The sequence below is a fragment of the Aplysia californica genome, unplaced genomic scaffold, assembly GCF_000002075.1.
Source record: "Aplysia californica isolate F4 #8 unplaced genomic scaffold, AplCal3.0 scaffold00567, whole genome shotgun sequence".
In the NCBI taxonomy this organism is placed as follows: Eukaryota; Metazoa; Mollusca; class Gastropoda; order Aplysiida; family Aplysiidae; genus Aplysia; species Aplysia californica.
The window spans coordinates 174411-198307 of record NW_004797837.1 but is presented as its reverse complement, the minus strand read 5'-3'; the positions used below and the strand labels follow the sequence as shown (position 1 = coordinate 198307).

Here is a 23897-nt window from a genome sequence, read left to right as displayed (position 1 = left end):
ACACACACACACACACACACATACACACACGCACATACAAACACATGCACCATTTTAACTGAGTACAAATTCTGAAAATGGATACCTGTCTTATCTTTTATCTTATTCATTGAATATTTGAATTGTTGAAAATACTTTAATAGTTTATTTATAATTGTAATATAGTATTTTTGTAGTGGTTTAATGTGGAGATTTTAACGATATTATGGGTTTAACAGCCACGTTTCTGAACTCAAGCTCATTTAAATATTAAACTGTTCCCAATTAGTTCTCTTAACAACTTTCACACATTTTTGGATTTAAGAATGCTTACTTTGCTTTGAATTATGTTGCAGTAACCTACTCAAACTTTCTACTCTGCTTAATAATGTTTTATGTTTTTACCAGCTGGCTTTGACTTGAGGTGCTCAGCTAAGATCGCAAAGCAAGAATGGCTTCCCAACTGGATAGCATCGTGCGATAAGTTCAGTTTACTACTTGCCTATGTCTTGACACCTACTCAAGAGGGGATGAGCCGCACACTTTCTTCAGTGAGATCTGAGCTAGGTATTTGAATGTAATCAAAAGGTTTAGGCTCCTAAAATGTTTATAACCAGTGCATCCAATAACTTCGTATTTGAATGACTGAGAAAAGTATTTGTTTGTGAAGAGTACGATCATTAATTCTGATCTTTAAATAATTTGTAGTTTGATTAAACACCCTTGAAGTTACACTTCATGATGTCAAAGCCGTTATGCAAGATAAGTTACTGAGTAATTTTGGTTTTGTTAACAAAAACCTTTTTTTTGTTTTGTTTGGTAAAGCTTCTTCTTCTCCTTAAACTTTCAAGATTGTGTTGCTTTTTTTAAATGATAAAAATTGAATTAATCTAGCTAAGTTGTATGTTTTGCTTTGCTTTAGAAACTGCAGCTTGTGTAGACATTGCATTTTGTTTCTTTCTCTGTGAGCGTATTCGGAACAATGGAAAAATATGTGTTTTCCACAGAACTTTCAAGAGATTGTAAACAGCAGCTTCTTAAAGATCATACACCAGTTGCATTTCATGAAGCTACTTATTCCAGCTTACTGAAACTGATTGGCAGCACTGCTTGCTCCACACTGAGCCTCAAACAGGTAGATTCAAGGTACATTCTCATCATGTTACAAATCATCACGCAAAAAATATCTCTCTTGCAAAGGGTGGAATGTTTAGTCATACAGCTGGCTGGGAAAAGGGTTGTTTGTATTGATAATATGCTGTTTACCGGTTACGTTTCCATGCTTAATCAAGAGTATTTTGTGTATTAGTCCTTTAAAACATAATTATGGGATGAAGATTTCAATTTTATTACCTGGAAATGATATTGGAGAATGCAAGACTATCTGCATTCTGCTTTCATGTATGATTGAGTTTGCTTTTTCAGCTCTTTATTTATACCTCGAGTACAGTTTTTACAACTGAATCTCCAATATCATTCAACTAATACGAAGAAGTTTTCTCTCACCTTTATTAATCATTTTATTTAATTGCCTGTTTTCAGATTTAAACGAAATTAAACATCTGGTTTGATAACCCCATAACAACAACATATTTCACCCTAACAACAACACATTTAAACAAAATAAAATACTTCATAAAATGTAATTTTGCTTTTGTGTTGTAGCCTGTAAAGTAGCTAAGTATTTCCTTTATTTCTTTCCACTTAGAGCCAAGGAAACTTTCCAACCTGAAGTTTATTCAACAATGATTCCAGACATTGCAAATTCACTGACGGACATGTTCATCAGAAGTACAAATACAGAGTTCAGACTGAATGTGGGCCACCTAGCTCCAGTAAGTTCTTTCATCTTAACATTGCTATATCGATGGATACTTAAAATCGAATTCTTGTGCTGAGAATAATTTGGCAAGTCTGTGAACATGTGTATGCATTGCGTGTTTGCACAAGTACATTGTCATGTGTGTGAGCATACCTGCGTGCGTGCGTGCGAATGTGTATGTGCGTATTCGAAAAAACATGTATGAATATGTTTCGATGCTTGCTTGTGCAACTGCATGCACTACCTCAAAATTGAAGGCTTTTCCGTTATTCTTGAAGTATTTTTATAAATAGTGTGCGCTTTGAAGGAGAACACAGCTTTACAGATGAAACATTAATTCTTTTGGAGTCAAAAGCTGTGGGTTTTTCTCTCGATTTCCCTCTCTAATACTTCATATTGGTGTTTATATTTGTTTTTCATTTGTTATTGTGCCTTTTACCTTCAGATTTTTTCTAGATGGTTGACATTAGTTTCTTCTCTTTTTAATCATATATATTATATATTAAAAATTCCTTGTTGTCTGTGCTACCTAATCGTTTTGCTATGATGACCAATTGTTGCAATTATATGACATTCACAGCTCTACTTTCTGATGGGTTTATTGCTCGTCTAAGAAAGTGTTTGTCTCTTACAGACTGAGAACAGGGCTACAATGTCAAAGCACGTAGAGAAGTGTTTATGGAATTTGCTTGGATGTCATGAAAGCAATGCGGATGAGGATACAGATGCCAAACCACCACTTGGGGTAAACCTTTGTCCCTCTGTGTGTGTGTGTGTGTGTGTGTGTGTGTGTGTGAGAGAGAGAGAGAGAGAGAGAGAGAGAGAGAGAGAGAGAGAGATGGGGCGGGGACGGAGAGGGAGGGGGGAGAGAGAGAGAGAGAGAGAGAGAGAGAGAGAGAAAGAGAAAGAGAGAGAGAAAGAGAGAGAGAGAAAGAGAGAGAGAGAATGAGAAAGAGAGAGAGAGTGTGTGTTCGTGCGTACATATGTGTGTACATGTGTGTGTGTGTGTGTGTGTGTGTGTGTGTGTGTGTGTGTGTGTGTGTGTGTGTGTGTGTGTGTGTTTGTGTTTGAATGTATTCTCAAAATTATAGTCATAAATGTATTATGTGTATTATGTTAGATATCGTATTTCTTGTCAATAACTGCTTTGTTTACTGTAGTGACACAGTAACAATGATAAATCGTGTGTACTTCTTGCCTTTCTTTGTCTACAGCAATAGATCAATAGGCTTGCAAACCTATATAGATCTAGATCACAGATACAAAATTGGAAAACGAAAAAGCTAGCTGTGTTGACCTTAGTTATAATCCCCCTGAGAAGAACAAAAAGAGAGTCTAGTTTGAGCTGCTGACCATAGTTGGGTTTGCCTACATTGTTTTCTTGTACTCTGTGTCTCTCCCTGTCCTGATTCCCATTCCTCTGATATTCCAGTGTGGGGTCTAAATCCATCTGTACAAAACGAAATATCATTATTTCCTTTTCAATCCACGAAGGTAATTTCAAAATAAAGTAGAGGAATACTTCATCGTTTTGAAAATCAAGCTCAGTTTTGAAGCTCAAACCTAGAATTTGTCATTTCCTAAAACAAACATTCCAATATTTCATCCAAGAGCCACCATACCTTTAAGAATCATGTTTACTCCAAACTGAACTAAGATACCTTAGAATGTCTACTAATATTTTTCATACGATTTTGGGATGATTACTAAAAATCGTTGCTTCCTTTTTTTTAAAGGGTGAATAACAACATGATAATTTCTTCTCTTGGATTTCTTTTGTGCTCAACTAGAATCAAAAGGATGAAAAAGAAATCTGCGTAGATGAATGGAGTGACAGCCAGTTTGAATCACAGGAGCGTCACTTTGAGGATCGTCGAAATGACTTTCAGTTTGGTATGCTGGGTTTGCCAAATGAAAACGAGCAAAAGGGCAACCAGTATAGTAGGCACTATTTACAAAATGACTTCCAACAAAATGATAGCCACTCTTCCGCTCAGAATCTGATAAATGATGTTGGAGGTCAGTTTTGTCAGCTGAGTGAGCAAAATGAACAGCAGCCTCCTGTAGAGGATCCCAAAGATGACAGTGAACTTGATGTCCTGAGTCTTCAAAGTGACGTCCAGTCTGAAGATGAACGCCTGCCCATTGACAGCCCATTTAGTCCTGACAGTCTGTGTGTAAGTTCTCCCTGTTACGAGGACACTGAACTTTGCGACGATCCTCTCATTGAGCTCTCTGTTGTTGAAAGCAATTCCCATGTTCATATGAGAAATTCCTCACCTGCTGAAACAGATGCTGGTCTCGAACTTGAACCCTTTGTGCTCCCCCACGAAACAGCAGATGCTGGGAAGGCTCTTCTATCCTTATTTGACAATTCCCTTACTCAGCATACTCTTCAAAATGACCATAAGGAGACCACATTGAGACAAACAAATGTTGCTGATCAGTCTATCATAGAAATCAGTGATTCAGAAGATGACTCACCAGTAACCAAAGCAAAAAATGTGCCTTTAGAACCTCATGTTTCTATCATAAAGACTTGTAAATTAGATCAGCCAGCTCATTTCATGTCTGATAGAGATCAATGTACAGAACCATTACAAAGTGAGCAGGAAAAGAACAGTGATGAACACTGTGAAACGCCTAAATCATTAAGCTTAGTCTCTGTGGTATGCACTGATTTTGAGAAACGACCTTGTTTCCCGAGGAAGAGGTCATCGGAATACATTGATGACATCACAGATGTTATGCGGAGCTGCTCTGTAGAGGAGTCAACAAGTTCTGAAATCTGCATTGATGCAAAGAGATTTAAACCTCGGGGTGAAAAAGAATCTCCAGACCTTGTGAATTGTGATGTCCTGGATGAGTTGCAGTTCTCACAAGACAGCCTCAACTTTTCGGAGGATGGAGAAGAAGACGTACTCAAGCATTGGCAGAGATTGTCTCCTTTGTCAGGCCAGCTTGAATTGAATGCTGCTGAACACAGATCTAAGACTTCACAACTTGTAAGTGTCATTAAAGCTCCTCTCACTTTCATCAGAATTTTATTTTAGGCTTTTATAAAACTTTCAATAACTAATCTTGTCTTCATGGCTGTTGCTTGTCACTCATGTGCTTTTGCCCACAGCAAACGACAGGGCACTGTAAAACTATGCTAGCCTCTTACATACTTTCCTCTTGTAGCTTAACAATGTGGAGCCATGCTGTTCTTTTTTTGGGGGGGGGGGGTTGAAGATATGTGTTTGGCACTCTGCTGCCCAGTGTGATGCAATGGTTGGGCCCTTGGACATCAAATACAGTCATGTACAGAAGATAGAGTTCAGTCTTCCTTTAAGGAACTTATAAGTATCTCTTTCAGTCTGCTTGAATGTTGTATCCCACTGAGCTGGGGTTGGTCTTGAAAGGCGGAGTCAATTAGTCTACTTCCTAAATGATCTAGTTTGTGTCAGTGTTGGTGTAAACTATTTACAAATCACGTTGGACAGTCTGATGGGGTTTTCTCTTTCCCTTTATTTTGTGTTGGCTATTAGTAGGAAAATGTGACTGCTGTTGCACTGTCTCACTTTATTTCCTCAATTCACCTCAACAGAACTGGGCTTAATTTGAGTGCAATCGTGTTTTAACTAGCATCCTCTTGATATAAACTTGTGTGACATTATAATGGATGCACTTCAAACTTCTTGGTCTTTAGGGCTTTTTTGTTTATACCAATCTCCGTTAGGATACCATTTGTCTGAGAAAATAACTTATCTGATCTAATAAGAGGGAACAAAAACAGGTTAAAGTATGAGATAAAAACTGTGAAGGTTTGATTTATTTATGGTTATTTTTATGTGGTGAAACATGTTGTGTGTGTGTGTGTGTGTGTGTGTGTGTGTGTGTGTGTGTGTGTGTGTGTGTGTGTTTGCGTGTGTGCATGTGTGTAGGTGTCGGTATGGAGTGAGAGAGAGATAGATGGATAGAGATAAAGATAGATATACTGGAGAGAGAGAGAGAGAGAGAGAGAGAGAGAGAGAGAGAGAGAGAGAGAGAGAGAGAGGAGAGAGAGAGGTGAAGCACTTCCATTCCAGCCCATGATGACTTTAAGGGTAGATGTATGGATATGATGATGGGATAGTAAAAGTGGACATATTAACTGTGTTAATTGAACTTCATAAAATACTGCACTGAGAAAGTGTAGAAATAACTTGGTCCAACAATTTACTTTCCCATTCTTTTTCACAGGATGACAGTGAAGACTGGCTAAATGAGGAGGAGTTTTCAAAGTGGCAGGCTAACATGACCTAAAGGGTTGAAAGTTTATCTGTCACTTTGAGCCGTGATTTTGCTATCCTAATAAATGAAATCATGTTACGGCAGCTTGCTTGTCACTTACTTTTTTAAAAAAGATGACGATTAATTTTCTTGAAGACTGCTAAATAGATATTATGTTGAACGTTTTCCTTGTCAATGTTTAACATCTGGCATGGCACTGTTATATTAACATGTACTAGTGTCTGATTTATTGATCATAATCACAATCAGTAAATATTGCTGAGGTGTTATCACCGAGATGGTTCAGGGATAGGAAAGTCGTAGAGTTTAGGAGTCTGGCTCTCAGTTTGTAAAACAATTACAGTTTGTTTGCTTTTCTTGCTGATGTTGCATCAAGCACAATGTGATAAATATTTTCTTACCTTTCAGTTTTCCCCATGTCTTTTTATAAGGGGATCTACAATGCTCAACCCTGATGCTGCTCATAAATCTTGACTGAGACATCTAGAATGATTCTAGTGTAACTGATATCATTTTCTTGCCATCTGTGATATGGAGTATGCTAATAAACTGAAGAAATATGAGGTCAGGTTTGCTTTAGTGCAAGGATGTATCATGTAGACCTGTTTGACTTTTTGTGCCTTCTTTCTTAGTTAAACAAAAATTCATAGTTTTATATTTCATTGTCAATGGTCTTATCGTTGGCAATGATATGCGCAGTGTACATATATTGTGCTTTTATTATAAGTGCTGAGATGACTTTGCAAACTTTGTCCATACTCTACATATCAGTTCAAGAAAAAGAGCATGTGCATAGTAATGTGAAATAAACTCTAAACACACTGTACGTCAGTCGGTTCTGTTGAAACGTCTTTATTATCCTAAGTTATGGAGCTGCATCTTTGTGACAAGGCTGGATATTTCACAAGGATGTGCATTCCTTTGGAATTTGGAAAGCATCTGGGTCAGAGATACCTTCTTGACCATCAAAGAAACTGAAAAAAAAGATGAGAGATGGATCACTATTAATAGATAGTATTGATAATGACTCTCATTTAGAATCCTGATGAAGACATTTTCACCACGTCCACGAATGCTCAGGCTGGCTTCTGTGATGTAGTGGTTAGGCACTCGTACGCAGGAGATCCGAGTTTGATTCCCGAGTTGGAAGAATTTTTAATGGATTATCTCAGTCTTTCTTCTGGGATGATGTATCCCCCCCCCCTCTCTCTCTCTCTCTCTCTCTCTCTCTCTCTCTCTCTCTCTCTCTCTCTCTCTCTCTCTCTCTCTCTCTCTCCCCCCCCCCTTTCTCTTCCAAACACACACACTCACAACACACACACACACACACACACACACACACACACACACACACACACACACATTTCCTTCCCTGCCTACCTCGGTCTTCAGTTCTTTCGACTGTCTTTCTCCATCCATCTCTTCCTCGAACCCGTCTATTTGCTTTTGTTTTTCACTTATCCGCTTGCACACTCCACGATATCATCAACCTTACATCTATTGATATAACATTGTGTATAATCTTTTTGTCTGTACTTATTATAGTGAAGAATACAGGCCCGTGTGGCGCGGAACGCATTTGTTGGTCTATAACTTCTTTTTAGCCACTCACTCATACAAATGACAAAGGGCTCCAACAGAGCCTTAACAATAACATGCACTTTTTGATTCATGTCACTATTCCGATTACCTGATGGGTTGTTTAATTTAGAAGAGGATATTTCTACAAAACAATGTGTAAGGACCAAACGAATTTTATGAAGTGTGGTTGAAACTATAATATTTGTTCATAATTTACTTGCCTGTGTGTGTACGTGTGTGTGTGTGTGTGTGTGTGTGTGTGTGTGTGTGTGTGTGTGTGTGTGTGTCTGTGTGTCTGTGTGTCTGTGTGTGGGTATGTATGTATGTATGTGTGCGTGTGTGTGTGTGTGTGTGTGTGTGTGTGTGTGTGTGTGTGTGTGTGTGTGTGTGTGTGTGTGTGTGTGTGTTTGTAAGAGCGCACCTAACTAAATACGCTTACGGCATGGGCCAAATGAAAACGGCAGGCTGCAAATAGAATGCCGTATCTCTTTTGTAACCGACGTGGACTTTCATGACCATGTGATTATCATAACGTACGTACAAAATACATAACTGGGTGGTCAGCGGGTGCTTTCGTGTGGTTTGCTCCTTCTTTCCTATCAAACATCTATCGTCCATATCGCTCCTCACTTTTTGTGTTTGTTCCTCTATAATTATTGTAACACTTCTAATCTATAGCACGTTGCATGTGCCGTATAACTCTTACTTAAAAATGTTTAAGTGCTAAACTAACAACAGTGTGCTTATCCTCTCAAATGACTGACGTCTGTGGTTTAATTGTTATAGGCTCGGTCAGCCTTTGCATACAATCATACAGTTGTATCCCCCACAACCCAGGTTGACCCTCGACAGGCAGCGTCGCAGCAACCCGCCTCTTAAATTTCATAATGTGTGTCCTTTGGGCTTCGGGCTTAGTAGGCTATAACATTTACCACCAGACGATATCCTCTCACAATATCAATAATAATTATATGATATATATTGTTAATTTGTGCACTTATAAATGAGAATGATACCACAACAACCATCCTCCAAGGCTTACAACAGTTGATAATGATATGGTGGCTTCAAGGCAAAAGGAACGTCAAGAAAAAGATGGATCGACGGAGTTCAACAGACCCTCCAAAGGAACATTATGACGATCCAAACTCAGCAACACACCTGGCCCACGCTCGACAACTGCATCTTCCCCCAAATCCTCGTGATATAGGAGGACAGAGAAGGAAAAAAGTACTAATACTTTAGTAGTAACATGAAGACAAGAGTACTCACTTGGTAACCTCTAGCCCTTCCTGGCTGAAGTATGCATGGGAGATGGGGAAACAGTGGGGCTCAGACACGGACACGAAGAAAGTAGCTGTGGGAGTACACATACAGACATTGTACGGTATCATGGATTGAGAATGTCCACTTTCAGTGTAATTATTTCAACCGATTGGCTTATATCTCATTCTTAAGATTTAAAATCTAAGTTGAATCAGAGTAGGTCATATAAAGTTTATATTTTTAATTAGGGCCTACCAATGAAGCCTATAATAATCCCTCTCAAATCTAGTTTTGGCATGAGAGAGAGGATAAAAAAAGACCCTTCCTAAATTATTTGAAGAGTGTTGAGATGTAAAACATTTAGATCTACAAGCAATGGCAGTTCTGTGAAACAACAACAAACAAATAAGAAAAAAAAGTAGTATGAACACATACATGAGTGAGAATGAGATAACGTCAAGACTTACATATGGTTTAGTTTATCTAGGACGCCCCAGTGTGAACAGTAATCCTGATCGTCAGTATCAATTTTGGCCTTGCTTTGTGATATATTTCCTATCAAATATCATAACTAGATCTAGTAGGCTCCTACTGGTCTAGATTTTTTTAAAAATCTAGTCGGGAATGACCAAACTCGAGGGACGTGCCTTTACCTTCTACTATTACTATTTCTTTAAATTATAGATACAGTATAACATGAATAGGTCGAACACAGAAGACCCAAAATCACGCATCCGTCGAACTATGCCTGCTGTCCCTTTTTTTCTTTCTTCTTTATCTTTGTTACAAATATCCGTCGAACTACAGATCCCTCGAACTACCGAGGCCGGTCCCGACGAATTCGAGCTATCCGTGTTCTACTGTATTACCATTTTCCATTTTGTAGGCAAAGTTTGCCACAGTGACGGACTCCCCGGGTACGCCAGCGGCCCCGACCACAGCGTCGGCCTGGAAGTTGCTGCCTGGAGGCACGCCGTATGGGTGGAACGGGTGTCTGGGCACGGTCACGTTACACTTGCGGGTCTTCAGGTCCAGGATGTACTCTTTGTTCTGTGGACGACAGACGAGGTTGGGGGATGGGGGGCGTCAAAGCCATACCGCCACTTTTTGTGTGTACAACAGAGGCCGTAGAGTTTAGAGAGAGTGATCGTGTGATCGTTAAAGTAGAGAGGGATAGAGAGAGACAGAGAGACAGAGAAGAGAGAGACAGAAAGACAGAGACAGAGACAGACACACATACACACTCTATCTCTCTCTCTCTCTCTCTCTCTCTCTCTCTCTCTCTCTCTCTCTCTCTCTCTCTCTCTCTCTCACACACACACACACACACACACACACACACATACACACATACGTACACGCACACACACAATATACACCCATGTATTAGAATAATTACAGTACAATGGATGGTTAAGTTGTTAAAAAAGACAAGACGACTTAATATGACATCATGCCTACTATCACTGTGAGTGTGAGTGAGTGTTACCTCCATGTACAGCTTCAGCTTGACGTAGACTGTCCTGTTGCCTGACGTGGACTCATCCTCGAACTCCTTGATACGTTTCGAGGTCTCGTCGTAAGCCATGGCGCCCTGCACATGGAACCGACGCTCACGGTCGTACTGTGAAGGAGATACATTAAGACGGGTTAATTACATATTGGCGCTAACACACACACACACACACACACACACACACACACACACACAGATATACACACACAGATACACACACACACACACACACACACACACACACACACACACACACATACAAACACAATATTATTACAGTATGATAATTTATACTACAGGTATACATGTGTGTAAATGTGCATGTGTGTATACGTATGCGTGTGTGTGTGTGTGTGTGTGTGTGTGTGTGTGTGTGTGTGTGTGTGTTTGTGAGTGTGTGTGTGTCTGTTGTGTGTGTGTGTGTGTGTGTGTGTGTGTGTGTGTGTGTGTGTTATTATGGGTACTGTATACTCGATGAGGCGAGTGATGTAATGCTGTAACAGTATTAATTCATTTAATTATAAACAATTATTGATGATGGATGCCAGCCTTTACTTGAGCATCGATAATCAAGTCTTTGAATGAGCACCACACTACACATTGCACTTAAAATCATATAATCTAACTATTTTATTATACAGAATAAACAAAACTGAAAAAGACAAGTAAAGAATTGAACGTCATGAGTTATAGTTAGGCCTAGGTACAATAAGAAATGATTTTTTTTACAATAAGACCTATTTACCCATCTTTGGTTAGACATCAGTGATGAAAGGCTCAATATTTGCGCACTCAAGAGTGCTCTGTATTGTGATGTACTTTGTACATTGTAGTGTAGTACAAAGTTATATGCCATCTGGGCATCCATTGTCTGACTTATTCGAAGTTTGACTGCGTTGATGTTTTTTCACGTAATACTGTACACATAGATGCTATCAAATAAAGCTATGGAAATATATGAGGTGGGCTCGATCTATATTTTTTCAGTCTCCTCATTGCTTGCAGTACTAAACCTTTTCATGCGACACGTCTTGCAGTCCATTGTGTCTGTTCATAATATGTATAAATACATTGCTATAGTTGTTCCTTGGGGGGAGATAATATGATTATATCAGGAGTCACAAACTCGCGGCCCATGAGCCAGTTGAGGCAACAGGACGATCGTTTGCGGCCCCAACTTGACATCAAAGTTAAGTGTTAGTGAAGCCCAAACTCGATCAAACTGTTGAGAGAATTGTCCTACACCTACTCTGGGCTTTCCGGGATGTTTGAGAGGACTGTTTCTAGATAATTCGATGCGCTTATTTTGGTAGCGCAAGATATCCACCTCGACAGTTCAAAGTAAAGATCAAAACTTACTCAACTTACTGCTGGGCATCCTCCTCCCGCAAACCAAATGTGTCTGAACTACGTAAGAGAAGGCGCTGCATAGGCTCCGACCGCAAGGAGTGGGTAAGAGAAGCCAATGTTTAAATGAAACAGCCTTTCATATTCTGTTTCACTATTAATACAGATTGAGATGACTAGATACTTTCTCATCCTGCACCAAGGTTTAGGCTTAGTATGTACAAGCACTTTCCACCTTTCCCTATCCTAGGCTAGCTTCTAAGTATTATTCTCCGTCTTCCCACGATTCTGCACACAGATAAGCTGTACTTTAATTTTACTACTTCAAAACATTTTCCAGCGACCCTCAGATCATTAATTGAGTTTGAGACCACTGAAGCATACCTGTATATCATAGATGGAATGCTTAGCTACGTTCTTATCAATAATTGCCCTCGCGTCTGGAAACTCGCATTAAATGTAGGTTTAAGATTCCCAGTCACAAATTAATCACACCACTTTGTTAAAGTTCGATAAAGATCTATAATAATACGCGTTCTTAACACTTCTTATCTCATTACTACCTTGTCCGAGCCTTCTGCTTGGACGTTGAGGTGAAGCAAATTACTGCAATACACATAAATATCGATGTTCATAACAACAGTGTATCAGTCTTTAATTCGTCACTTTTGGGGACAAGCGGGCTAACCCAGATTTTAGAGGTCTCCAGAAATCTTGGCCTGCACCAAAAGTGGGCATTGCGCTACCTATAGGAGAAATTTGGTTTCATTGGACAGTATATTTGTTTGGTTATAAAGAAAACTCTCCTTGTCTTTTAAAGAAATTGAACAAAGGTCCAAAAACCCTACCGTCGATTTTTTTCAAAACAACTTTTTTCGGGATAGCCCCCTTGTGCTTAAAAGCGACCATTTGTAGTCGTAAAAGCACGTTCATCTGTAGGGCTTGAATTGCATAAGTTATATCTAGCATCTGCGTTTGTTGCCATTTTTTTGTCCAGAAGTTGCCAAAAGTTGCCATAAAAAGTGGCAAAAGTTGACAAAAAAGTTGCCATTAATTTTCAAGCTTTCAACTCTCTGTGACGACGTATATATAGCAATATGTTGATAGAGGTAACAATCTAAAGCACCAGAATTTTTTGTGCTCTGTTTTAAGTATCCAGAATATCATTTGTAGTCACCCGCAGGGTAAAAACGTGAAAAATACAGATTTCACAACAGAATGAAATCAAAATTAGAACAGCACGGATAAATAACCACAATTAATAACAAATAAGTGTCCACCTATCCGAAAATTGGCTGTCTTAAGTTATTTTAACCCTAAATGTGTGTAATTCAAGAAAAAGTAGATCCAGGCCTATAGGATATTACATGTAAATTATGGAATCACACACAATTGGGGCGTACCATTGTCATTATTCGGTTTTGGTGGAGACACGCTCTAACATAACACATTAACAAATTTTAAAGGGTAGGAACAGCATTAAATTAAATGACATTACGCTGTATAAACACACAAAAAAGAAAAACAAATCATACAGAACAATATTTATGAACATTAAAACACAAACAAATTACAACAGAACAGAGAGGGAAAAATAAAAGACAGACAGCAATATAAATAGTATGGTAATGTTCTTATGTTCTCCGCATGAAAATAGATACAAACAGACGTCTTAAAACTTATCAAAATACATGTCTAATATGTTATGAAATAGCTTTGTTGTTTTGTCTTTTTTGAAAAATGCATAAGTCGCGGTCGCGGACCAAAAAATGCCAAAAATCGCGTCCGCGATTCGCGTGTCGCGGCCGCGACAAACGCATATGCTAGCTATGTCCCCTTTTTTTCTTTTTGTTTTTTTTAATTCAAAGAATATTTTTGTGGGGAGAGGGGTTGTCATGAATCTCATACACTCCTGTATCCGACCCCCCCCCCCCCCCCCATTCCGCATCCCGCCACCCCGAACTCCTCCGTATTGAATATAACATTAAAACAAACAATCTTATTCATTTTTTGTGGGTTTTGTTCTTTGCAAACGCCGTGTCTAACCACAGTTGATTAATTGCAGTTGACTACTTTTCTTGACATAATATTAGACACTTGTAGATAGAAGACAATGCACGCAAAAATAATATTAAAAAATCTAAGTATCTGTTATTCCTTTACTGATCTTATCTATGCACATTTAGTTTTTTTTTTTTTTTAATCGCTAAAAGTACTTTTTTTTTGGGGGGGGGGACTAAATTCACGAAATTCGAGTGGCTGAAGGAAAAACAAATTAAAGAGAGATTAGGAGTGTGCAAGGCAGGGCAGTGTTTTTGTAAACACGAAGGTCGTCTCCGCGAGGTCAGCTCCTTGTCGCTTACGTAACGGGGTAGAAAGCGTTGCCGGTCATTAATTTGGACTGTTTGTTTAGAGGGGAAAATGACGTCACCAAACTTCTTCATTCAAACAAAACAAGAAGCCCACAATGAGTTTTTATTCCTGTAAACTGATATTTATGAAACGGAAGAATGCGTTTTTACTCCCAGACCTGCTCCATTAGTCAATTCTTGGGCTTTTTTTAGTGAAGGGGTTAAAAGTATTCAAGCTGTACAGGCTCCAGATCGTACCAATAGTAAATGTAGCTCTTTAGTCTTTAACTTTGCCATCTGTTTACGTAACAACACAATGCTGGTGGAGAGCTGCTAGGGTTTCTGTCAGTCGAACCCTACTCCGCTTCTGAGTTTGTTGTATAAATGTGTCCCCGCCCCCTCTTGTTTTTTTGTTTTTGTTTGTTTTTGTTTTGCTTTTTTCCCATTAGCTGCCTTTGGGCTGCGAAGAGGGTAGCAGTTAGCTAATAGAGCAATAAAAGGCATGGTGTAAAATTTGTAGTACTGCTTCACAAAGGACACATCTCCCGCACCATTAAAACAAGAGATCCTCTGAGTAAAAAAATAAATAAATGTAAGTGATTTTTACCGTAATAGACAGGAAGGAAGAGTGGTACAAGGGCACGCCTTTCTTATAAATAATTATTATATTATCATACAGCCGAGCTTTGGTTGTTTGCGTCAGACGTGCGCAAGTTATTTTCACACTTCAGGTTGCAGGATGCCATAGTAAGTCCTACTTTTTTTTCCATTCCCTAAATTTGTTCAGTCTCTTTGTTTTACTCTCACCTTTCACCAAACAACCATGACGAAGCCGATATACCCCTCTTTAACTAAACAAACTCCCCTCTGTATCAGCGAGACCCAGAGTACAAAATAGTTGATGCTTTCTACAGCCGTCTGGTCAGGTAAACCTAGGTCAATTCCTTTGACAAAATCGGTGAATCTGAGGACAAATTGAAACTGAATTCCTCAGTCACGCTGTCTTGAGGCTGTGTTTAAAGAACTCTGGCATGGTCAGACCCGGGTGTTTTTGGTATTGCGCATAGATATTGATTTACGCATTCAGATGTATACTGAAATCGAAGATGGATAGAATTTAGACTAAAATAAATACAGGAACAACAAACGTATGAACACGTAAATGAAAACAAAAACTCTTTATTCGCTATAAGAGCAAGCACACATATTAATCTTAATTTAACATCAAATCAGAAGTGATTTTAGTTATTTACGAATAATGATTGCAATACTAGTGAGGCATACACTTGTAATAAACTGGTTCCCTTAGGAGCTTTAAAGTAGAAAAACAATAAAAAATGAATTAATTATCTTAGAGAAGGCTGGAATCACTGATCAATGCAGTGTGCATTCTTTGGGAGGGAAGAAGAGGTCTGGGTCAGAGATGCCGGCCTGAAGATCGTAGAAACTGGTGAGAAAAGAAAACCAGAATCAGGGAATCGTTATCGGACGTAAATCGAAGAAAAAAGGAGAATGCGCATGAGTTCGTTCAATGAACGATCCTTAGCAAACCATTTAAATGTATGCATCTATTCCTTTTCATACAAACATTAATTTAAAGTTAAACTAACTGCTAACCCCTGTACAAACACATGCAAATGCACATACACACACACGCACACACACACACACACACACACACACACACACACACACACACACACACACACACACAAAAGCGTACACATATTATTCTCATCCGTATAACGTATCAAATCTGAAACAGATATCAGAGATCATAGTTCAGCATACATTTCTTTGCTTGGATGCTCTAAAAAACATTAAATTAAATTACTCTGGTCTGTTTTCCCCTCGCCCACTTACGAACCACAAACATTACAACTACGAACAGACATTGGTACTAATAATACTATGCCATCCTATGCTGCATATTCCCTTTCATCTAACGAAATAAAGCCAAATAAATACATGCACTATTTGATAGATTAACACAGAACAACTGGTAGAACGTCTTAATCAGAAAATAAAGACTTAATGAATAAACTATGGAAATGAATTCTGTAGACTCACGAGGTAAACCCAGTGTCGTTGGCGGACTTGAACCCACTGGTCACTGGGAAACAGTCTGGGTATGTTACCGAGACAAAGAATTTCGCTGTGGAGAAAGCAGAGCATGCAGTTACGGTGTTGTCCATGAGACTGTAGTCATGCATTCAAAATTGATACATATCGCTTAAAAGTACTTAACCATAAGAAAGTGCAGGTGGTTGGAGGGCGTCTGTGAAAGGCCCTCCTAACTCCCTGGACACAAACCCCATTATGTGTATGCTACACCGTCAAGAAAAAACCCATCTGTAGGCCTAGCACGAAACTTGCGCAATTTTCATAACAGATGCCACATTCGTTTTTTTTTCACACTGTGGTTTGACAAAAACGTCGAGCTCTAGCCTGATTGACACGAAAAAAATTCACACGCTCAAATAATTAATAGATCTAAATGTTTTGTTTTACCCCAAATAGTAGGACGTTTTAGTGAGTCGGGTTGGTTCACGAAACGGTGCAATATAGTAAAAGAAGTTTGCTTTTTTCTTTAAAAAAGACAAACAAAAGCAAAAAACACACTGCTTTATCAGCCCAAAAGCAGTTATTCATTTTTATGAACCTTTATCAGATATCTAGTATACATAAAAGTTTCGGGTTGGAACAAAGACTGATGGCGAATAATAAACATGTACATGTATGTACGTTATTTACGAGGATGCGCATTCTGTTTTTCGACAACACTTAAAGACGCACTCTTTTGGGGTACACTTTAAAAAGAGAAGTATAACTAAGTTTTTCAGACAAGTTTTTCTATTTTGTTTTCTTAGACTGAAACTTTGATAGACAGGCAACCGCATAATTATATAAAATGCAATTTGAACATTCTGATTTGGGTGTGATGGTTAAAAAAATGCAGCAACATTAGCTTTGGCCTGTTGCTGATCTGACATAATATGTCCCCTACATTCATAAATAGTTAATGTTTTAACTCACCATCCTCGTATGTGCCCTCGAAAGTTGCCACGGTCACAGATTCCCCAACGATGCCAGCAGCACCGATGACTCCCTCCCCAATGAACTTGGCGTCTGGGGGCACTCCGATGGGGTGGAAACGACGGGTGGGCGTGGTGATGTTGCACTTCCTGGTGCTTCGGTCCACGATGTACTCGACGTTCTGTGTGCAAGAGAGTGAGAGAAATAGAAGAAGGGAGAGGGAGAGAAACAACACTAAGTAGGTTTAAGCTCACTGTTGTGCTTTGATTAACCTACAACACGCTTTACCATACTCGATGTTGTGTGTGCGAGAGAAAGAGAGAGAGAGAGAGAGAGAAAGAGAGAGAGAGAGAGAGAGAAAGAGAGAGAGACAGAGAGAGAGGGGGGAGAAGGGAGATACAACACTTGTAGAGAGAGAGAGAGAGGGGGAGGGAGAGAGAAAGGGAAAAAGAGAAAGAGGGGGAAGAGAGTGGGAGAGAGAGAGAGAGAGAGAGAGAGAGAGAGAGAGAGAGAGAGAGAGAGAGAGAGAGAGAGAGAGAGAGAGAGAGAGGGTGGGGGTGGGGTGGGGGCGGTGTAACACTCGTAGATATAATCCCACTGGCATGCTTTTCATAATCTGCGACACACACTTTTTAGCATAATACTCTCACCAGGCATATCTGTAACCCTTGGAAGTAGTACTTGTAGTCTACTTTCTTGTTCTGCTTATTTCATAAGTGGTCGTTGGATTCTTTTTAATAAATTGCCTAAGAAAGACTATCTCAGTGACCCGTGGGTAAATCAAATTCAGCCCAGCTTATCCAAAAGTTGTCATAAGCTGTCCTTGGTGTTCCTAATTAGATCGCCAGTTTATTGGAGGTATTTATTCTTTCCTACCCAGATCGCTGCTTGTAGCTTTACCACCTTAATCACCAACAGCTATAATACTGTTTTCTATCTGACGTTTCTATAGGCATATTAGTCTTTACTTCAAACTTGACCAACTCGCTTTAAAATATTCTCTTGGCCCTCCCTCCCATGTATTCACTCATGACAATGATGTTATTTTCACTTTCTGTTTGTTTTTATCTGTCTCTTACTCCATAGCCTGAATTTAAACCTTTTATTTTAAAAATCCTGATATCATCAGATCTATTTCAAGGGGAGGAAAAAAATATAGGGAACGACCCCCCCCCCCCCCTCCACCAATTAAAAAAAAGAAAATCCATGAGAACTGAAGGTAAATACAGGCAACGAGAAAATAAAATAAAAAAAGCTTCAGAATGTAATTTCATACGATGCTATCACCAACAACATGATAATGCACCCCCCCGCCCCGCACCACATCCAAACCTTATCCATGTAACCCCCCCCCCCCCCCCAAATAAAAAAAATAAAAATAATAATAAAAAAAATAAACAGATACATAAAGTAACAACAACTAGCAATAAAACACAAAACAACAACAACAACAAAACAAACAAAAAGAAACATTGTCTCGTCGTGGTTTTCTCTGACGAATGTCATGGTCTTCGGGTCCGGTTCTGTCAACCTACCCGCTTTCTCCGGTCTCTGATCGACATTTACTCATAATAATAAGAAAGATTGATAATAATTGCATTTATGTAGGGCATATCCACACCCCACAGCATTCTCTATGTGCTTTACAACTACGAGTAGTACAATGTATTACATAAGCAAACCCAAGGACACGACTCAGAAACATTCTCGGCTTCTCAGGAAGCATACAGGGTTCTGCCTTTTGGCCTCTTCAAAACGGCATTGACATTGGGCCTATAACCCACACCCAAAATCTAGATTTGGATTGGCTTCACTCACCTGGTCGTACAGCCTGAGAATGTCAAAGGCTTGTTTCTTGCCGGCGATGTCGATGTCCTCGAACTCTCTCACCCGCCTCTGTGTCTCGTCGTAAGCCATAGCTCCTCTCACCTGGCCCCGCCTTTCCCGGTCGTACTGGGCGGTAGAGAGGGGGGACGGTAAGAAAACAAAACCACGCGCGGAGCCACAAAAGATGGCAAAACTCTTCTAAAAAACTCCTAACTTTCAACTCTCTACGGCGATTGGAGAAAATGCTGTATAAAAATACGTATTGTTTATATTATTTGTAAATTATAAAGCTTCGCATTCAGTAATGTAAATGTAACGTTAAAGTAATAAATAAATCAAAGCTTATTCTTTGATGAGATACAGACAACAATAATGTTGGTTTATAGCGTCAAGAAATGACAAAGTCAGTAGAAGACAACGTAGACTTTCAGGATCGGCTTTGTTCATTTTTTCCCCCTATGGTAGGCCCATAATATCTAAAGCCTAATTTCAAATTTGGTAAGTCATTTGGATGTTTTGGATCATAATCTTGCTGCCGGTTCAGATATTGGCCTAGGTTTAAAATGTTTCTGTAAGTGAGGTGTGTAAGAAATTAAACTACAAGGGACGTATACGGCAAGCTAAGTCTTGTTTAATTAGAGGAATCTTTGAAATAATGCTATTATTCACTTTCTCCCAATCCAGAAACGACACACCAGGCTAGGGAGAAATGAAGTAAGCTGATCTATGAAAAAATACCCGATTACAATAAAATAAAATAGTTATATTCTATAGGCTTATTTGGTTTACATTTACATTGAGACAGCCACAGAAACATGAGCACATAATACAAATCTAATAGGGGGTGCCCACATACGCGTTCAGGTCTGGTCGGGTCTGGTCGGGCCTATCGGGTCAGGGTTTCTGTGCACTCGACAGCCCCGCCGCGATTGTACCCGACGACCTGGAAGTTAAAGTAGAGAAACCTTTAACCTACATGCGACTACACATAGGGGCTAAACCTGGGCTACGATTGGCTGGACCTTTGACCGATGAATACACAAAATATGCCTACCGTACTCTTTGACTTCCCACAATCCCTCTCTCTCTCTCTGTGTATGTGTGTGTGTGTGTGTGTGTGTGTGTGTGTGTGTGTTTGCGTGTGTGTGTGTATGTGTGTGTGTGTGTGTGTGTGTGTGTGTGTGTGTGTGTGTGTGTGTGTGTGTGTGTGTGTTGGTTAGTGCTTGCTTGCTTGCTTGCTAACTTTCTTTAGCGTCTCTCTCCTTTCTTGTCTATTTCTCACTTCCCACATCAGAGACCTAGATCTAGATCTAGCAATGTAAACATTGCTAGATCTAGGTTTCTGCATATATCTCTCAACTTACCTCTCTCCCTCCCTGTCACTCTCACCACCCTCTCTCTGTAGTGTTCCTCCTCCTTTTTCGTCTCCTTCTTCCTCTAGGCCTATGAGTGCTCCAAACCCGCTGTGCGAAGTGAGAAGTCGGTCAAAGGCGTGAGACCGAAACCGGAAATTCCCAGAGTACTTACTTAATGTATTCATGGGTCAAAATAGACACGTGACTCAGCCTTGTTGTGATTGGCTGCAAACTACCCGATCGAGCGATTCGCAGGCCAGAAAACAAACGCGTTTGTTTTTGTAGGTCACCGATCGTGTCGATCGGTTTGTGCCACGATGGCCGCTTTGCGCCCTAAATTTGGCCCGACCCGACCCGTCCCGATCGCGTATGTGGGCACCCCCTATAAGGTCTATTTTTTCGTTTTAAGAGAACGGAACAGAAACCTCTCTGGTACAACAACTGTTATATACTCACCCTTTGGAATCGGCCCTCGAACTGCTTAGGTCCAGCTATAACAGAAAAAAAACAAACCGTAACTACATTAGTCCTTCTTGTATGCCATGCTAGCTGGGGGATATTTTCACTCGAGCTGGGTTTTTTTGTTTGTTTTGGGGTTAAGTGTTTTTGGGACCGAACTGACGGAGTTCATTTGAACGGTGACGTCCAATTTTACATTGACTCAGGAATACGTCCTTGTAAATGCATGATCCCCATCGACATAATTTATGATATTATACGAGGCGGGCAGCTCCAAACCTGTCTATGAAGGCCATCTTGATTCTTGAGGCTTATTTGGATATATCCGGTACTATGCACAACCTAAATCAATACTTGAAAAGGACAGACAGAGCAATAAGAATTACCAATCCCATGTCCTAGACAAGAACAAAGACCAACGGCATCATGAACACATGGTTACGCTGCACTAATGATAGACCTGCATTATTTCACCGTTTACGTTGTGTCTGTTGTCGTCTCTTTCCGACACATTATTATAGAGTCAGTATTTTTCTTCGAAGCAACGACCATTGAAAACAATAGAGAAGCTTAAATTCACCAAGAAGGTAAAAAAACCCAACTTAGTAGGCATGGTGGTTCACTTATCAGACCCAGCCGATGTCTGTGGTGTAGCGATTAGGGACCCGTGTTCGATTCCAGAGTGGGAAGAATTTGTATGGCTTATCTGCTGGGATGTGTATCCCTTTCAGCCCGGGTTGATCCTGGCAAGCATGGCAAAACCCGCCTCCCAAGGGGTCTCAATCGTGTCGATGTTGGGTTAAAAACAACTACGTTAAAGAATGCTAATTATTTCGGACTCATTACTGATAACAACAGATCGTTTGTTTTAAGATATAGCTCCACCTCTCCCCCCTTCCCCCTCTCTCTCCTCTCTCTCTCTCTCTCTCTCTCTCTCTCTCTCTCTCTCTCTCTCTCTCACACACACACACACACACACACGCACACACACACACACACACAGGGGCGAAGCGTCTATATAATCAAATAATCACTGCTTCCCTTCCTAATTTTGAAACATTGTCGCTGTCAAATTCATCCTTAAACGTAAATCTCTTAAATTAAAAGTAAAAAGAGGTTCGTAATCCGCAATGAGTATGCCTAACATTCAAAACGGTTTCACGGCCACATAAATAGCCTCCTCACCCCTCTCGGGCCACTCCATAAGCAGTCGCAAGCTTTGATTAAGTAAGCTTAAAGTGAGGCTGGAAGAGTCTACCAATGCCAATACAGTTGAGGGAACATGTGCATAGCAGTCATGGCTGTTTCATTGCCACATACACCCTGTTCACCCCTTTGGGGCCACAGTTATAATCAATCCCAAGCCCTGATTAAGTAAACTAACGAACACTGGTCGAGTCTACCTCACAAATGTGAGGGGAACTAACTCCTAACAATCTCTTTACTGCTGCATGTGCTTGTTTTTTTTCCTCGACTTTTTACTGTCCTATAATCAGATCGTGACCTCGATTATGACACCAGCTCCTGGCCGCGAAAGGCTAACAAAAACAGCCAAATGTGAAATTTAAAAAATGATAATTGTCATGTTCTACCAAAGAGTTAGACTCTCTGGTAGGTCTATAACATATAGATCTAGTACTGACATCTCTGCTTCTTTGCTTTGTGTTTATGTATTCACATCTAAAGTTAATTTAATTTTAGTTGGAACGGATATTTAATAAGATACTTTCCCGATTATTTTGGCGGTTGAACATACAATATGAATTCCGGATTTGTTTTCATTCACAACTCAGAGTCGCCGCCTCGAGTAAGATTCTTCTGTGATATCTACAGGCCATATAGATCTATATCTGGTCCCGTTTCACTTTGATTACCCTGTCAAACAAGTCAGCCTTCGCCCCTGACACACACACACACACACACACACACACACACACACACACACACACACACACACACACACACACACACACACACTCTCTCTCTCTCTCTCTCTCTCTCTCTTCATGTCACAGCTAATAAGCATAAACAGTAAAAGCACCATAATAAATAAATAAATAAACAAATAAATAAATTATTAAGATAAAGCATAAAACACTTACGGCATGTGGTGGGCACCTGGGCAAGCGCGCCCACGGCGAGAAGAAGGCACAGGGCAAGATACATTATGCTGTGACGTTAACTGATAGCTGGCACCGGCCGGGAAGATCAGAGATGACCAGTGGGCAGTCCTTATAAATATGACCTACATGGTCCTGGGTTACTCAATCATCATCGGCTGTCGTGGCAATAATATGTCCTATATAGAAGAAGACAGTTGGCGCTCGCAGTCCACGAGAGATTACGAGACAATTATGATAGTTAATATTAAATACTTTCAGACTTTTGACTTTAACCTTGGAGCGAGGTTCTAGAGATGTACCTGCACCGTTTTTAGAGAAGAGCTCAAAGAAGTAATACGTAAACAGGAAAGACGAAAAAGCTCAATAATTCATTGACAATACTCAGACTACCAGGCCCTGTCCAATTATCATTTCACCCATGTGCAAATTAAGTAATGATAATCATGGAACTGAGCAAACCATCTTTTGCAGCAACTTTATTTAAATCAGTTAGCCTTTTTTCCGTTTTGAGAGAAAATTCAAATATTGCTGGCTGGATTCGAATTTCACTTACTGTGAGGTCAATCGGTTTCTTTCCTTGTTACTACATGTATTACATTCTATTTTGTTTAGTAACCCTTTGCTTCCCGTCTTGTCTCGTCTTATCCTTGTCTTTGTACCCAACACTGCTCGTCTGTTTTTCTACAACACAGCTGGAAAGTCAACTATGTTTCATGAACACATTTAAATCTATTCTACAACAAAACAATGTATATGTCTGTCTGTCTGTCTGTCTGTCTGTCTGTCTGTTTGTCTGTCTGTCTGTCTGTCTGTCTGTCTGTCTGTCTGTCTGTCTGTCTCCGTCTCTCCCTCTCTCGCTTCATGTCTCCCTCTCTCGCCCACCATCATTTTTCCTATCTAAAACACTTCAGACTTCTTTTATTCCCACCAAACCCTAAATGTATAGTACCCCTCCCCCCC

At 39.9% G+C, this 23897-nt stretch overlaps 1 protein-coding gene across 2 annotated transcripts; it reads right to left on the bottom strand.

Annotated features, from left to right (window-relative positions):
- Positions 1-6905: 6905 nt before the first annotated feature.
- Positions 6906-23711, bottom strand: LOC101849876 (mammalian ependymin-related protein 1). Of its 2 annotated transcripts, none has more exons than XM_005106968.3 (6): positions 22917-23710; positions 20812-20846; positions 10413-10547; positions 9793-9973; positions 8930-9014; positions 6906-7050 (listed from the first exon to the last, which is right to left on the bottom strand). In XM_005106968.3, the coding sequence occupies exons 1-6, from the start codon at positions 22978-22980 to the stop codon at positions 6978-6980; spliced, it is 573 nt and encodes a 190-aa protein (XP_005107025.2). In that variant the 5' UTR covers positions 22981-23710; the 3' UTR covers positions 6906-6977. The 2 variants fall into 2 exon arrangements, with proteins under 2 accessions (XP_005107025.2, XP_012942722.1); XM_013087268.2 differs by lacking the exons at positions 6906-7050; positions 8930-9014; positions 9793-9973; positions 10413-10547 and adding exons at positions 15301-15584; positions 16208-16292; positions 17174-17354; positions 18992-19126 and having other exon boundaries at positions 22917-23711.
- Between the last annotated feature and the right edge of the window lie 186 nt (positions 23712-23897).

Excerpts from the sequence above, each read along its gene's own strand:
- LOC101849876 (XM_013087268.2), bottom strand. The coding sequence starts at position 22,980 with ATGTATCTTGCCCTGTGCCTTCTTCTCGCCGTGGGCGCGCTTGCCCAG. Across the intron at positions 19,127-20,811 it reads TCGAGGGCCGATTCCAAAGG|TACGACCGGGAAAGGCGGGG; the intron begins GTGAGTATATAA and ends TCTACCGCCCAG. Across the intron at positions 17,355-18,991 it reads TTCTCAGGCTGTACGACCAG|AACGTCGAGTACATCGTGGA; the intron begins GTGAGTGAAGCC and ends TCTTGCACACAG.